The sequence below is a fragment of the Pimephales promelas genome, chromosome 9 (genome assembly GCF_988280905.1).
Source record: "Pimephales promelas chromosome 9, fPimPro1.hap1.1, whole genome shotgun sequence".
In the NCBI taxonomy this organism is placed as follows: domain Eukaryota; kingdom Metazoa; phylum Chordata; class Actinopteri; order Cypriniformes; family Leuciscidae; genus Pimephales; species Pimephales promelas.
Genome location: NC_142777.1, coordinates 21,576,372 through 21,592,877, shown reverse-complemented (window position 1 = coordinate 21,592,877; position 16,506 = coordinate 21,576,372). Strand labels below are relative to the sequence as shown.

General features: G+C 38.8%; 1 protein-coding gene across 1 annotated transcript in view; it reads left to right on the top strand.

Moving 5' to 3' along the window:
• gpc3 (glypican 3) overlaps positions 1-16,506 on the top strand; it is a 143,648-nt gene that overhangs the window by 106,091 nt on the left and 21,051 nt on the right. Inside the window, exon 7 of the mRNA XM_039665703.2 lies at positions 12,111-12,315. Within this exon, the coding sequence (XP_039521637.2) occupies positions 12,111-12,315 (205 nt within the window). The remainder of the gene's footprint in view (positions 1-12,110; positions 12,316-16,506) is intronic.

Genomic DNA, 16,506 nt, shown 5'->3' with positions numbered 1-16,506 from the left:
TTTAGGCGATTAATTTTATGTTGCAAATGTGTATTTTGCAGTAGCGTGCGGTGCATATAGGCTACTGTTACAATCATTGGTAGGGTGACCATTTTCGTGGGCCAGAAACCCTTGTCTGAATCAACACGGTTGCTACAACCAGCTCATCTGCGCTTACACCTATATGGTCAACGACAAACTTGTTTACTGACAGGACCTATTGTTATCCTGTTCTGCGGGAAAGACTTCCTATGACATGGAAATCTGTTACAGAGGGCACTTCCTGAGACACTGACAGACCAGAACTACAGTATTTACTCTAATAGCGAAACGAAATAAACAAAACCGCATGTTGGGCCTATTAAGGTGGCTGAAGTGTTCACAAACCTGCAGACAGACAGGTATAGTGTCGCCCCAATCCCTACGACATTGGTTGAGCCAGAAGTTGTCATGTGTGACTGCTTACAGACTATTATAGTTTTGCATTTTCAGATTTCTTTTTGTTTTAATTCTGTTTTCAAATTTGTTTTAAATTTCAGTTTAATTTTAGTTAGTTTCATTAATGGTTTTGTTAATTACTGTTCAAAAGACTTTTTGTTTTGACGAAATGAATACATTTATTTATTATTTATTATGAAAAAGAGCATATTAGAATGATTTCTGAAGGATCATGATGATCAATGATGCTGAAAATTCAGCTTTGTGTCACAACAATAAATTACACTTTAAAATAAATTTTGTGTTACTAACAACAGTTAGGTTTTATTTTAGCTTAGTTTAACCCCGGTCTCCCCTGATATGCTCTGTCCCCCAGGAGCCGACTGAGCCTCACGTCTGGGGGTCAGCGTTCCTGACAAACATGATTCGTGTTGCCTTGAGAAAGCAGTAGACTGAATGCTTTGAGATGTGATTGTGTGAGAGGAAGAGAAGCTTACAGGTGGAAGGGTTACGGCCGTGTTGTTTCTCAGGCTGTATGTAACTCAAACCTCCCTTGGGCTCCCTGTGAGATTTGGCTCTATGTGCTGTTTCTCATGACTCGTCCCTATCTCCCAGCATGAGCTGAGAGAGCAACGCGGAGCTCCATCAGCACCCTCGCCGGAAAACACAACAGGAGCCTCTCGGTGGGTCAGAGGTCTCACTTCCTGTTTCCTCTCCGTGCGGGGTCATCATAGGGTCTCCTCTGTCTCTCTTTCCTTTTGTTACGGGGGCCTCACAACTCAAATCAGTGTCTCTGCGATGTATGCGAGAGACTGAAGAGGAACGTACTGCTCAGTGTCAGAGCTTAAGATATGACCTGGGACGTTAGGGCAAAAATACACACTTTTCTAGACTGCATGGGTGGATATTTTCAAGCTGCTTGTATAGATCATATTATACTTTTACATCTGTCTGCATAAATGTGAAAAATGGGTCAGGTTGTAGATCAGGGTTGTCAAACTCATTTTAAAACAAAAGGGAGCTTGAGGAGTTACACAATACACAAGAGGCTTTTATACAACTCTGTAACAATAATGTACAAATGGGGATAATAGACATTAGATATGACAGAACAGAAAAGAGAAAATCAGAAAACTTCTCTTTCATGGCTAGATAACTGAAATGGTCTAAAATTAAACATGAACACATAGTTAGACCTAAATCATCAAATCAATATTAATATATTATAATGAATTAGTGGCTAAAATCGGACAACTTTTTACCTTTTAGCTGACTGAATAATGATTTAAATTTCAGTTTAATTCTCACAGAAACTTATTGTGTGGCCTTAGAAGACTCTAGTGAGTTATGTGGGCTAATTTTTTGATACATTTTAGCTGATTTTGAATATTTTTTAAAAGTTTTTTCAACCTTCTTTTCAACCTTTAAAGCTTGAAAGCTTCTGTGTCTGTTTATTGTATAATAAGAGCCAGCCCATGACATTTTTTTATTTTTTAAATATCTTCTTTTCTATTACACTAAATAAAGAAAGTTAGATTTGGAGCCACATTTTTATTTTTATTTTTATTTTTGGGTGAATTATCATTTTATTATCATTTATCATTTGATTTACTGAATAAGGATTTGTACAATTAATATATATTTACTTAATTTCTACATTATAGAATATTGTAGAGTCTGGCATAACTACAAAATGTGCATTCTTTGTGCATCATAAGTTTAATATTAGGCTACCTCATATCCAGTTTTTTTAAGACCATTGGAAACCTCATTCTTTAAAGAAAAAAGTTATTGAGGGGGTGAATTAGAAGCATTGACTTTTAGTTGTTTTAGCTTATTTAAATGCTTGTTTTGTCTCGTTTTTAAGGGTTAGTTCACCCATGAACATTATGTTATTATTGACACAGCCTCATGTCGTTCCAAGCCCATAAGACCTCCGTTCATCTTCAGAACACAGTTTAAGATATTTTAGATTTAGTCCGAGGGCTTTCTCTCCATGTCTGTACTGTATACTGTCCTTGCCCAGAAAGGAAATAAAGACATCATCAATGTGACATGGGTTAGTTATAATGTTTTGAAGCATTGAAAATATACATTTTGGTCCAAAAATAACAAAAACTATGACTTTATTAAACATTGTATGTCATTAATGACATAATTCTCATTGTTTGGTGAACTAACCCTTTAAATCTTTTTAAGTAATCTTGGTTGTTTGCTGAGGCCCCCTAGTGGGTCCCGGCTCCTTGCTTGAGAACCACTCCTTTAAAGCACACATGGTGTTTCCATGAGAGAATGCTGAGCTGGGAATCAGATGGCGATATCAGATGCACAGACCACATGACTCTGGGAACGATTGGTGATAACATGTCAAGCCCTGGAGCAGAAGACAAGCGAAGCCTGTCCTCTCAGACACTAATTAGATTTAGAAACTCTTTTAGCTCCAACTGCTCTGTCAAACAATCGCCAGCATTTACTGCAAACATGCCAACATTTACACTGCTAGGTAAAAGGATGGGGAATTCTTTTTTTTAACTTAAATTATTTATTGGGGAAAAGTGCAACTTTCTAAAGGTTAAAGCATATGTGTGTGTGTGTATTTAATTAGTCACAGCTCTTCCATCCATTTTTTGTTACAAACAATAAAAAGCAAATTTGTAGCATAACAAGAAAGCCCAGTTGTCTGAAATTGTGTAGATTTGCCTTTTTTTCTTCAAATGAAAGAGATATCATTGTTCAAAGGACCACAAATCTACAATTTGCTTGCTTTCTTTGATAAATGGCTTTGTTACAGCACTGGGGAAGCTACCACAGAGACTTGTTTAGATTGCAAAGGAACTGATTCAGACAAATGTGGTAAAACAGTCATAAATCATCTTTGGAGAAGCCCACACCCAGGGCCACTAGAGGAGGCCTGCTCTTTGTTCTCCTGTCCCAACAGGTATAGTTCTAGGAAATGAATCTGTCTCTTTCATCTGTCTCAGAAGCACTGTGTCTTGCGTGACTGCTTCTGATTCAGACAGGTGACAGAGAGAGGGGGAATAAATGTCCACAAAACCCCCTCTTTATCACCTCAAATTCAATAAATGTTGAGTAATGCATGAAATCTGTGTGCGCATGCGGGTTCGTATTGAAGTTTCCATGACTCACACAGTGGAAATGTACTGTTTTTAATCCCTCCTTTCTTCAAGTATGAACCACAACTAAAGTGGTTGTAATGTAAGGTCAAAACCTATCTATAAAAAAAGAATTTGTGACTGTTTATGTGTGCGTAACCTTTGGATGCTTTCATATGAATGAGCTCTATGTAGGGCAGAGGTCATAATGTAATCATTTTGAGAATGCAGGAAATTACAATTCAAACGAAATTACACTGAGGTTAAGAACCAGGCTTATTCGATTATTCAGATTCTTTTCTAAAGAACGATATCCGCTGCGAGCATTTGAGTGTTCGTATTTCGAGCACAGAGGTGGTGTACACAAGTTTTGGGTTGGTACGATTTTTAAGGCTGCATTTATATATATATATATATATATATATATATATATATATAAATCTTTTAAAGTATTTTAAGATGTAATTTATTCATGTGATGGCAAAGCTGAATTTTCAGCATCATTACTCCAGTCTTCCTTCAGAAATCATTTAATTATGTTGATTTGCTGCTCAAGAAGCATTTCTTCTTATTAGTAATGTTTAAAACAGCTGTGCTGCTTAATATTTTTAGAAACCCTGATAGATTTTTGGGAGGAATCTTTGATGAATAGAAAGTTCAAAAGAACTTCTGTAACATTATAAATGTCACTTTTGATCAATTTAAGCCATCCTTGTTGAATAAAGTATTATGCTCTTTTGAAATATCTTACTGAACGCAAACTTCTGAGCGGTAATGTAAGTGTAGCTGTTTCGTAGCCTATATATAGTATGTCAGCATGCTGAGCACATTATGAACAGACCACAAGCCACGGCGCATGTCCAGACATGCTCGTATTCGGTGTTGAGCAGGCCAGGCACAATACACGGTATGATGCTAATCAGAGGTAGAATGGGAAAAAAAATCTATCCTTCGCTACATTTCATCCGGTTCCCTCGGTTTCTCTCTAGCAAACATAAACAAGTAGGCTGCCGTTGAGGGAAGCTGTGTCCCTGTACTGACCCCGTTTGTGTTACACTTCAGAGCGGTGACACGCTGGATATGGTGCTGCAGTGTGAGGGCCAAACCACAGGCGTTTATCTTCGTCCCCTCCGGGGTCTTTATACCCAGGCCGTACACAACCCTCAGCTGCTCACTGCCGCCCCACAGCGTGTGTTGTGGTTACCAGAAAGAGAGACGGGGGAAAAAAAGTCTTGTCCTCTCATGTTTTCTCCACAGTAGGTGGATTTTTTTTCTGTGTGTGTGTGTCAGTGTTCGAGATGAATTGTGTGACTGACCTGAGGGAAGAGATCAAAAGAGAAATGAATTTAGCTACAAGCTCTGCTTTAAATCAGAAATAAAGAATGGAGTTAAGGAATATGTAAAGGTGCTTAGGAATAAACTAAGTTTTAAGGATTTAAACTAACCCTAACTTTAGGTTTAAACTTGTATAACACTCACTTTATATTGATGATACAGATATATGCGTCTCAAATCATTGCAGGGGTTTGCAAAATTCAAATTAATTATTATTTATAGAATTTGTTTTATTCGGATGTTTAAACACTTGACAGAAGTTATCCAATTGATCACAATTCTTTATTCTATTGATAAGACAAGTTCATCATACTTTTTACTAATTTCTGTATATTTCTGTCAAGGTCCTTGAGTAGAAAGTAGTAACGTCAGTCAGGGGATGACTGTGCTTGGAAATGAAAGACGAGTTGAGGTCAGAACCTGACTGATGTTGGTTTATGACGTCAACCACTATTTTCATTTTCAACCACACTACTACGCCTGTCCAACATTGGAGATTAAAATCAATCTGATGTTGGATTCTGACATCAACCTGATTTTCATTTTCAACGTTGGGTTTGGTCTTCTCAATGCGAATTTTGTAGAGCACACTAGCTTATATATAGGCTAACAGTAAGCTATTAACATATTCATACTAAAAGCCAAAAAATTCAGGGGCACTATTTGAGGGAACAGCCGTTTGGGTGTCCAAAACTATTGTGGACATTATTAAGTGCACTTATTCAATCTATTGGAACTGTGTTCTAGAAATAAATGTGATATTGATATTAGGTATAGATTCAGGGGCATATTAAACTGTATTACATACAACAATGCAATAGTAATAATGCATAAACATTTAATTTTTACTTTTGAAACTTAAGTACTTTTAAAAATGAGCACAGTCTTTACAGCTTTTACTTAACGGAGTAATATTTGACTACAATGTTATCTGTACTTTACTTTCACTCAAGTAAGGAAGTTGTGTCCACCTCTATTCCTGTGACACAAAGCTGAATTTTCAGCCTCATTACTCCAAGCTTCAGTGTCTCATGATCCTTCAGAAGTCATTCTTATGCTGATTTGCTAGGTTTTTACCAGAACTTTTTGAAAGTTCATAAGAACATCATTTATAGATTTGAAAAATAAATATTTTGTAACATTCTAAATGTTCCAAAAAAAAAATACTTGCTGAATAAAAGTTGTATTTTATTTTATTGAGCCCAAACCTTTAAACACTATGTACATAAAAAATATATAGCCGCCTTTATATTTTTGGAATAGAGTAAGATTTTCATGTGGTGGTCTAATAATATTTATAGATCTCATAAACTTACATTGAAGGAGGGATACTGAGTCATACTTAGGGACCGGACTATCACAGAGACTTCTGTGACTTCTGTGACTAAGTAAACACAGCAATCGCATGGCAACACTCTAAAACAACACTACAAACACCTCAGCAAACCCAAAGCAACACTCACCCACAAGACCATACCATCGTTCCAGCAGGTTTTCTGCATGAGATCTGCACTGGGCTAATCATTGTTTAGTCATGGTCTTATAATTTCCAGAAACCCGTCTGTGATTTTTCTCCTCTTCTACGCTCCATTGCTTGTCTGCTTGATTAAACAGTAAACTGCCATGTGGCATTACAGTATTGTCCTGAGCGGTGACCCTGAGCAGAGTTCAGGCCTGGTGCGGGGCTCAGCAACAGGTCTGTGGTCAGTGTGTCTCTCTCGCGACTGCTCTGCCCTGAGCACTTTGCCATATGTAAGCCTTTTGTATGAGTTTGTGAGTGGAGTTTTCCTTTGAGCATTCTGTGCAGTTAGGAAAAGGAGAAATCGCATGGCTGAACAGACACTAATTGTATTTTTTGCTTTGAGTTTCACTGCATTCCATGAGCTCTGTGTTCCCAAAGCCTCTGAACCGCATAGAGAAAGAGGAGGAGGGGAGTCCTCAAATATGAGGCTTGTTCTTGATTTACCAACCATATTTTGTTTTAGTTGTGTCCTCTGCTCCTTAAAGGCTCTCCAGTATTCACTGCAGTAGCGTCACTGCGGCTTCAGGCTCGCATTGTGTCTTCACAGAAAATAAAGTGATATCTGTGTTACTATAGTTTTTCTTATGCAATAAATTGTAAAATGGTTATCAGGAGTTGGGATTTATTAGCGGGAATTCTGGAACATAACACTTTTTGCTTTTGTTCTATTTTCACATTTTTTCCCTTTGCCTTTTAACCATACTCGTTTGACAGTGCACATACTTTTATTCAGCAACAAGTCAGCTTAACCCTTAAATGCCAATCATTATTACATATTCAGGTCTTAAGCGACATGGATCTATATCTAACATGGATGGATATCTACCTGTTACGATAATATAAAACTCTCCTGATATTAGAGTAACAATTACAGAAGAATAAAATAAGCGTATTTTTGTAGCTTGGAAGGGTTCAGTTTTAGCAGATGTTTTATAGCATCATCACTGTCCTCGTCAGCTCATTTCCCAGTACATTCAGCATCGCCTCATATTCACCATCTCAAACATATTCTCAAAAATATAATTTTCAACATTTTGAAAATCAATATTTTGATCACTGACAGCTTCCTCACCTTCCAGTGACACTGACACTAATATTTGATTGCGTTCAGTGCTTCAGTATGCTGTAAATCTCTGAGCCATTTCAAGTTTTGCATATGATACTTCCTATTCTTTTGTTTTCTGCCTGCGGTAACTATGAGTGAAACGTCACTTCATCATTGTGTATCACACATTGACACCTTGTGGAATAAATGTGAATTGCACTTATTGGGTCTTCAAAGATTCAAGAATTGTTGTGCAGACATTATACTTACACTGTTACATACCTTGGGTCATTTGTGACCCTATACAAGTTTTTACTATATATATATATATATACTGTATATACACACTCACTCACCTAAAGAATTATTAGGAACACCATACTAAAACTCTGTTTGACCCCCTTTTGCCTTCAGAACTGCCTTAATTCTACGTGGCATTGACTCAACAAAGGTGCTGAAAGCACTCTTTAGAAATGTTGGCCCATATTGATAGGAGAGCATCTTGCAGTTGATGGAGGTTTGTGGGATGCACATCCAGGGCATGAAGCTCCCGTTCCACCACATCCCAGATCTGGTGACTGTGGGGGACATTTTAGTACAGTGAACTCATTGTCATGTTCAAGAAACCAATTTGAAATGATTCAAGCTTTGTGACATGGTGCATTATCCTGCTGGAAGTAGCCATCAGAGGATGGGCACATGGTGGCCATAAAGGGAAGGACATGGTGAGAAACAATGCTCAGGTCGGCTGTGGCATTTAAACGATGCCCAATTGGCACTAAGGGGCCAACACCACCACCAGCAGCCTGCACAGTGGTAACAAGGCATGATTGATCCATGTTCTCATTCTGTTTACGCCAAATTCTGACTCTACCATCTGAATGTCTCAACAGAAATCGAGACTCGTCAGACCAGGCAACATTTTTCAAATTGTCAATTTTGGTGAGCTCTTGCAAGTTGTAGCCTCATTTTCTTATTTTTAGTGGAGATGAGTGGTACCCGGTGGGGTCTTCTACTGTTGTAGCCCATCCGCCTGAGGTTGTGCGTGTTGTGTCTTCACAAATGCTTTGCTGAATACCTCAGTTGAAACAAGTGGTTATTTCAGTCAAAGTTGCTCTTCTATCAGCTTGAATCAGTCGGCCCATTCTCCTCTGACCTTTACCATCAACAAAGCATTTTCGCCCACAGGACTGCCGCATACTGGATGTTTTTCCCTTTTCACACCATTCTTTGTAAACCCTAGAAATTGTTGTGCATGAAAATCCCAGTAACTGAGCAGACTGTGAAATACTCAGACTGGCCCGTCTGGCACCAACAACCACCCACCTAAATGCATTGAAGCAACTGCCATGTGATTGGTTGAAATTTAACAGATGTTCCTAATAATCCTTTAGGTGAGTGTGTGTGTGTGTGTGTGTGTGTGTGTGTGTGTTTGTGTGTGTATATATATATATATATATATATATGGTTATAATTAATTGATTGAGGAATACTACGAAGGTTGATGTCTAACTTTAAGAAATTAATGAGTAAGGGGTTAGTGAATGACGTCCTAGGTATACGTTTAAGGGTTAAAGACACACTGCAATATGTATAACTGGTGCTGTTCTCATTTGGTTGGTATTTTAAACTTCATTAACTAAATTTTTAAAAAACATATTTTAAATAGATGTTAGATTATTTTGAAGTAGAAATTAGCAAAGATGCATGAATAAAACTGATTTCTGAAGGATCATGTGTGAAGACAATCAGCTTTGACATCAGATGAATAAATACAATTTCAAAATATATTATAAGAGAAAAACGTTGCTATAAATTGTAGTATTATTTCAAAATATTACAGTTTTGACTGTATTTTTCATAATTGCACAGTCTAGAGATGTTCTCTAACCAGCTAAACCAAAGCATCCTGTGTTACCTCAGCTGGCCATTGCACATGTCCGTGTGTGTGTGTGTGTGAGAGAGAGAGAGAGAGAGAGAGAGAGAGAGAGAGAGAGAGAGAGAGAAAGGGGGCAAGTGGCTGTGCTCCATCCATTTGGCCTTCTCTCCTTATACCCAGTGCCAAACAGTTGTCCATAAGCTTTTCTCTTTTCTTTTCTCCTTCTACCTTTTTTAGAGTTTGTTTTAAAATACCCTTGACCGCGTTTTTCTCTCTCTCTCTCTTTTCCTCTTTACGATTGTTTGCTTTCAGAGTTTAAATGGTTTGTGGGGACGGCCCGTCTCACGTCGTTACTGGGCAACGGTCTTCAGGAAGGAATTCAGAGCCCTCAGTAAATGTGCTTAGGGCTTAAACTCATGCAGCTCTCCAAAAACATGCTGTTGAAACAAGAGTGCATTAAAGGCCCATTCCTCGCTGTAATTCTGCTCAGGGAAAACATGCGCGTTTGTTGTTCTTTCAATTTTATGAACAGCCGAAGTCGTTGATGGGAGTGCGGTTTCACTAGGTGGCGCTATCCATTTTCACACCGTCATCAGGCGTCTTTTGTCAGTTTTATGCTTTTAGGTGTCATTGCCAGTGGGCAAACTGCATAAATGAATCATTTTCTCTGTCAATGCTATAACTGACCCTGCAGACTTGTTCAAACAGAGGCGGTCTGTGCCTCCCGTGTTCGGGCCTGAATGGAGGCCTGTGTGGATTTCTGGTGGAACTTGTTGTATGACTTTCCCTACTGACCTCCTGAGAATGTGCTGACTTTAAATTACAGCTGGAGAGGTTTGTATGTTTAGTAAGGCCTGTTTATCTTCTGATAGTATAATAATGATCAATTTTTATTCTGAGAGAGAGAGAGAGAGAGAGAGAGAGAGAGAGAGAGAGAGAGAGAGAGAGAGAGAGAGATCTATGTGCTGGTCAGAAGCTGTTGCCCTCTGATTTGTTTCGGAGGGAAGCCAGACCCATCTGATCTCAATTTTCTACTGTAGACAAAAACAACAACAGCAATGAAAAAAAAGCAACAACAACAAGCACATGCTTATGTCCGCACATCGGAAGGAAATCAATAAAAGAGGGAGACAGAGTAGAAAGATTAAAGGAAAAGCAGAAGACGGATGGGGACGCTGGAATTTTCAGCAATTATAGTTTGGCAAAACACAACAGCGGTCGATGTAAGAATCTACTCTTTTAACATTTATCATTTTATGCCTGACTCTACTTGAGTGCAGTAAAAAGAAAGACAAGAAAAAGTCTTTTGGAAATAAATGGCTTGATTTTGTTAACTTTATACAGTATATATAACTGTATCAAGCTCAAAATCAATTCTGTGAAGTTTTACACATACCATTTATAACTAGGAAGCAAGTAATGACATCAATTTAAGCAGCTGACTTGTTTAACCCATAATAAAATCAAAAGAAGATGGGGATAGATGTAGACTTTTCAACATCAAAATGTTAGGATAAAAATAATAGTGAAAGTGTGTAATTTAGGTTGTGCATTTATAAGCAACTTTTCCCTTAGTTAACCACCCAAAAATGAACATTATGTCATTATTGACTCACCCTCATGTCGTTCCAAGCCTGTAAGACCTCCGTTCATCTTCAGAACACAGTTTAAGATATTTTAGATTTCCCTCCATTGAATATGTCTGTACGGTATACTGTCCTTGTCCAGAAAGGAAATAAAGACATCATCAAAGTAGTCCATGTTAGAATGTTTTGAAGCATCGAAAATACATTTTGGTCCAAAAATAACAAAAACTACGACTTTATTCAGCATTGTATTGTCTTCCGGTTCTGTTGTCAGTTCTATTCAAGAGTCCGCAGTGACTTGCTGACTTGTTATCTGGTGCATCCGTGTATTCTGGTTCAGATAAATATGGCTGGGCAAAAAAATGCAAATCTTCCTCTGTGTCGAAATCTTTAGACATGTTTGTGAAGATTGTTTTGTTTACATCATGCGTCTCCCTCAGACTGTAAATGAAGCTCGGGCGCACTGATAACACGTCATCAGCGTGAAAGTGGCTTGACAATAGAACCGGAAGACAATACAATGCTGAATAAAGTCGTAGCTTTTGTTATTTTTGGACCATTTGGGTGAAATTTTTTGGGTCTTTAAATAGACCTGCAGAATGACAAAGAATTTGAATAGTACGAATATATTAGTTTTTCAAATAATGTAAAGTCACATCAGATTCATTATTTTGCATAATAATTATAAAAAATATCACAAAATGCTGTTTAAAATAGCTGTTGTTGAAGTGACACCTTAGGACCTTGTCATCTACCACAAAAAAAAAAAACGAAACCAAATTTTTTGGTCCATTGTTCTGCTATTGTTCTTTTTTCTTCCACAGTAATCTCTCAGATTTTACTCCAACTCTATCCAGTAAATAACTAGTTTCCCTCCAGATGTCGGTCCTTTTACTTAGTGTGCTGAAATGAAATATTTGGCCATGACTTTGTTTGGCAGATTTCATCTATAGTGTGCATGTGATCTAAGCACAAATCCATAAACCTAATCTCATTCTGATTTATGATCTCATACTGATATGATGATGTTCTATAGCAGTGATTTCCAATTTTTTTTCCTCTTAAACCCAAGCTATTTACTTGAAGTACTTTTTGATATTTTTATTTAATATTGCAATAATTTCACATATTTTCATGTTGAAGATTTACCGGTTAATAGCATAAGTTCCGTGTTTCCACCCTTCTTGATGCTAATGATCTTTTTAATCTGTAGCTTTTACGGATGGTGACGTTGCCTGAGAAGCGATGGAGGGCTCGACCAGGAGGGAGCAATGCGAGAAGAGACCCAGCCAGACAAGGCCAGGCAGACGAGGACGAGGAGGGCCTAGAAAGTGGGGACTGCGATGATGAAGATGACTGTACTGGTGTTTCAGGGCTCGGGCCACCCCCGAGACGCAAACGCCTACGCATCTTTGCAGGTCAGTGATATAGCACTCACTCAGACTTAATGCCATGTGTTTTTAAACTGAAAGTTGACAGGGCTCTACATTAAGGATTATTACTACTGGCCCGGTTGGGTTAATCGTTCAACATTTTTACTTGCCCTGGCAACATTTTCACTTACTCATTAAATCATGTATTCCATTAAATGAGGTTATGAACCCAACATTTTAGATACTAGCGAAATTTCACAATTATCGATACCACAGCTAAAACTTAGCCTACAGCCAAATGTAAAAGAACACATAATCTTGTATAGATTAAATATAGATTAGTCCTTATTAAAGTTAGAAAAATTAATTTTCTTTGTCCGCTGTTGTTTAATAAACATTTAAACACAGACAGCAACAGGTTTATTAAGCTGTTGTGACTTTAAGTCCTGCTTCTGGAGAGACCCAACCCCAATTAGGCCCCGTTTACACGAAGGGAAAACGCAGATATTTCCCTGCGGTTTGGCCTCTCGTTTACACGAAAACCCCGTTTTTATCACATAAAACGATTATTTCTAAAAACTCCGGCCAAAGTGGAGATTCGTGAAAACGCCGGTTATGTGTTGTCGTGTGAACTGGGAGAAACGCCGTTTTAGGTTCTCTCTTGTCGATTCTGAAGATTCTGATTGGCTTGCATGGCTTTATCCTTAACCCCTACACTGCCGCCAATAGGTTTGGCATAGTTATGATGGCGCTCGACGGCGTATTTATGCGGGTGTGTGAATGATGTTATTTTTGAAAACGGAGAGGGGGAAAATAGTCGTTTCGCTAAATACCCGGCTTTGTGTAAACGTGGCCTTAAACACACCTGAACCAGCTAATCAAGGTCTATAGGCATACTAGAAACTTCCAGGCAGGTGTGTTGAGGCAAGTTAGGAGCTAAACTCTTCAGGACCACCCCTGCTTTAAGACATAATGCACAGATTCAGTATTCTTATACTCGTGCGTTTTCTTAAGTTGACTTAAGATTCTTCTCGGCTATGTTTACAAGAATACTCTCCAAGACAGGCATTTTGACAAATTTCTGTTTATTAGTCCATTCTAGCGCAACAAGAAGACACGAAAGAGAACTCAGTTTGGTGTTTGCACGCCGTCTGAGAGGCGGCTTCCTGTGCTAGCATTTTCGGTGTATGTGCACAAAGCTGTCTCAGACAGTTGAATGTTTAAATTGGCAAAACTTAAAAACACATGCTAATGATAAACGCAGTACATGCCTGATTGGGACAGTGAAGTTCCCTCAACATCCATCATCCTTTACGCTGGCACTGGACCATCAGGCAGTCCTTGTTGCCATGCCCTGGTTGCCTCAACTTCACAGGTTACAGGTAGCTGTCTGTTATCAGTGACCCCTTGACCCTATCATTGTCCAAGGGAACAAACAGGGTACATGGGAGATGTTCCCTTTGATGCAACACAAAGCACAAAAGAACCAACAAACCATGTTAGTGCAAAGAAACCAAACAGAGGCAAAGAATAACAGTAAAGGGGCAGGAACAAGGAGTTTGATACTGACTGACAAAGCCGGACCAGCTGAGCAAACACAACAGAGGGAGTTGTCGTCCTGGTTGTGTTGTTGTGGCAGAGATTTGGGCGCTCTGGGTAGCGCCGCCAGGGGCCCAGGGCTTGACTGAGAATCCCACATATAATAAAGCACATGTGGAAGGGCAGGATAACACATATCAGCACTCAGATTCACACAGAGGAAGCGAACCGCACCGGTGATACAACGTCCAGCATCGAGCGCTGAGTTTGAATGCTCTCTGAACTGTGAGCCGGTGGTGTTTGTGTGCACGTCCTCCCTCCCTCTCGAAGACGATTTACTGCGTTAATTATTAAGAATGAAGAGAATGCATTTTGGGGCGCTGGGATGAACAGTTGGCCATATATCTTTCCTGTCTTGGAATTGTATTCCTTTCTCCAGTCCTCTCTCATTCACTGTTTGTTTGTTTGTGTGTGTGTTAAGGCAGTGGTTTGTGACCATTTATAATATTTATAATAATAAACTGCAACCACAAAATCAATCATGCAGGTTAGGACATTTACAAGAGATGTCAAAGGCTGTTTTTTCCAGCAATCTTTCTGGTGTTTTGGCAGATCACTTGGCTACATGGCTAAAGCTAATACAGTAATTTTAGGTCTACGTTTGTTGTAGCATTGTATCACTTTCAAACCAAGCAGCTTCCTGTTGGTCTTTGTGAACCTGTTGCAAAATCTGCCTGGGCAAATCTTTCGTACTTGTACGAAATTCCCAATCGCGTGGATTCCTGTTTAATTTACTGGATTTTACCAGCAAAATATTTGCCAAAAAATGTAAACCACATTCACGCAGAATGTGTTTTTGCATTCCAATGCTTTGCTTTCCACTGTAAACGGAGGGAATTCTTGCTGCTTTTTCTTGTGGCACTGCAATTTTTCATTAATATTTTGACATTCATAACAACATTTCGTGTCAGAGGAGATAGTAAGATATATAGTAAGGCCATGGATTATTTAAGAAAATAAGTACAGCTAAATTCTGCTTCTCTGCTATTGTTAAATGCATTTACAAACGTATCAGTTTTTCTATTCAGCTATTGTTCACAATTGTACATTTTGTTGTACCTATAGTTTAATGTTTTTTGTACAATATTTGACTAATATATACTTGCCCAAGTGTTGAATAAATATGTCTGTTTGTTTTAGTATAGACATTTACGCCTCTGATGAAACAGGTACATAGATAACAGCAGATAGGCAGAAAGCTGATGACCCTGTAAAACATGCCTCAGCCTCGCTGTCTTTTCATCCCAATATGGTCGTTTAGGGAGGGGTCAGGAAGTCAGAATGCCAAAGGTTAGGCAGGTTCACTAATGGAAGTCCTGTCTGTGCCTGGTGCGCTGAGATGGACGGCGTAGATCTGGTTTCTCAAAGCTCTGTGGAAGAGACACGGCTTCGGCGCTGCGCAGGGGTCTGGGGAACGTGATGGGTAGAACAACAGCTAGGTGCAGACAGGCCGCAGCTTGGGCCCAGACCCCCCGTAAATCAAAGCTGTCAGCCGGCCAGTAATTTTGAGGATGTTCTGAGTGATCCGGATTGATTGATAAATCGTCATCTGGGGTAGAGATTCCAGGCCTCTTCACCCCCCAGGACTGCCCCCAACCCCCATACCGACCCATGCATTCCAGGCCAGCAGAGCTATTCCAGGACACGGGCTGTGTGTGCCATGTGCACACACCCTGAGATACACACAGCCAGCGCTGAGGTCCTGTCATCTGCCTCACCACACTCACTTTAATGTCAGCCGCCCCATTTAGACAAGATAATGTGGCCAACGGAGCAGTCTAGCGCTAATCAAAACGTGCTGTTGTCACATATTAAATGATGCATTATGGGAAAGAGTTTGTGTCACTTTAGTTGTTTAAACTGATATCATATTTAGTCAACCTTGTCCCGTTTTTGTTTAGTCAACTTTGTTTCACAGACAAATCTTAAGATAGTCCCGCAGACTAAAATGCATATTTGCGCTGTTTTAATTGAAAGCAACTTGCACTGATATATCTTAAAATATGTCAGTGACATTGTTTTGTCAGATGCACACCCAGTAATGCTTTTTTTTAATATAATGCACATTTAATCTATTTAAATGTCCTAATTCAACTAAGGTCTAATTCTGGCTTAATCTAAGCCCTGTCTGTGAAACCAGGTCTGGCTATTTTAGTCAATACATTTTCGTCATGCTGCATAAGGGTTAAACAGAGCTAGTTTGGAGAGAGATAAAATGCACTTATTTAATTATTTAATCGCAAAGGGTAAAAAAAGACGCAATTCACAAGCGCGTATTGCACCGTGGATGTCGAACAGTTCAATATTATACTGAGAATTATACATTAATTCTCCTCTTTTTTCCCCCCGACAAAAATAAAGAGAGGTTTTGGTAAAGTTTTTATTTTTAAACTTGCATTTACTCTCGTCTTTTTTTCGTCACAGTTTTTGTTAAATTACCTTATTGGCATCTCATCATCGTCTTGTCTTACTCGTGTGAAAAAAGCTTGTCGAACTTTTTTCGGCATAGTTTTTAACGAAAGTCACACTCTGGTTTCAATTGTGATAATAGTATATGTTATGCAACAGTTCTGTAAACAAAACATTAATAAGCAATAACTGGCCAGTTGTTATGTTTATTTTTTCACTGCCAACATA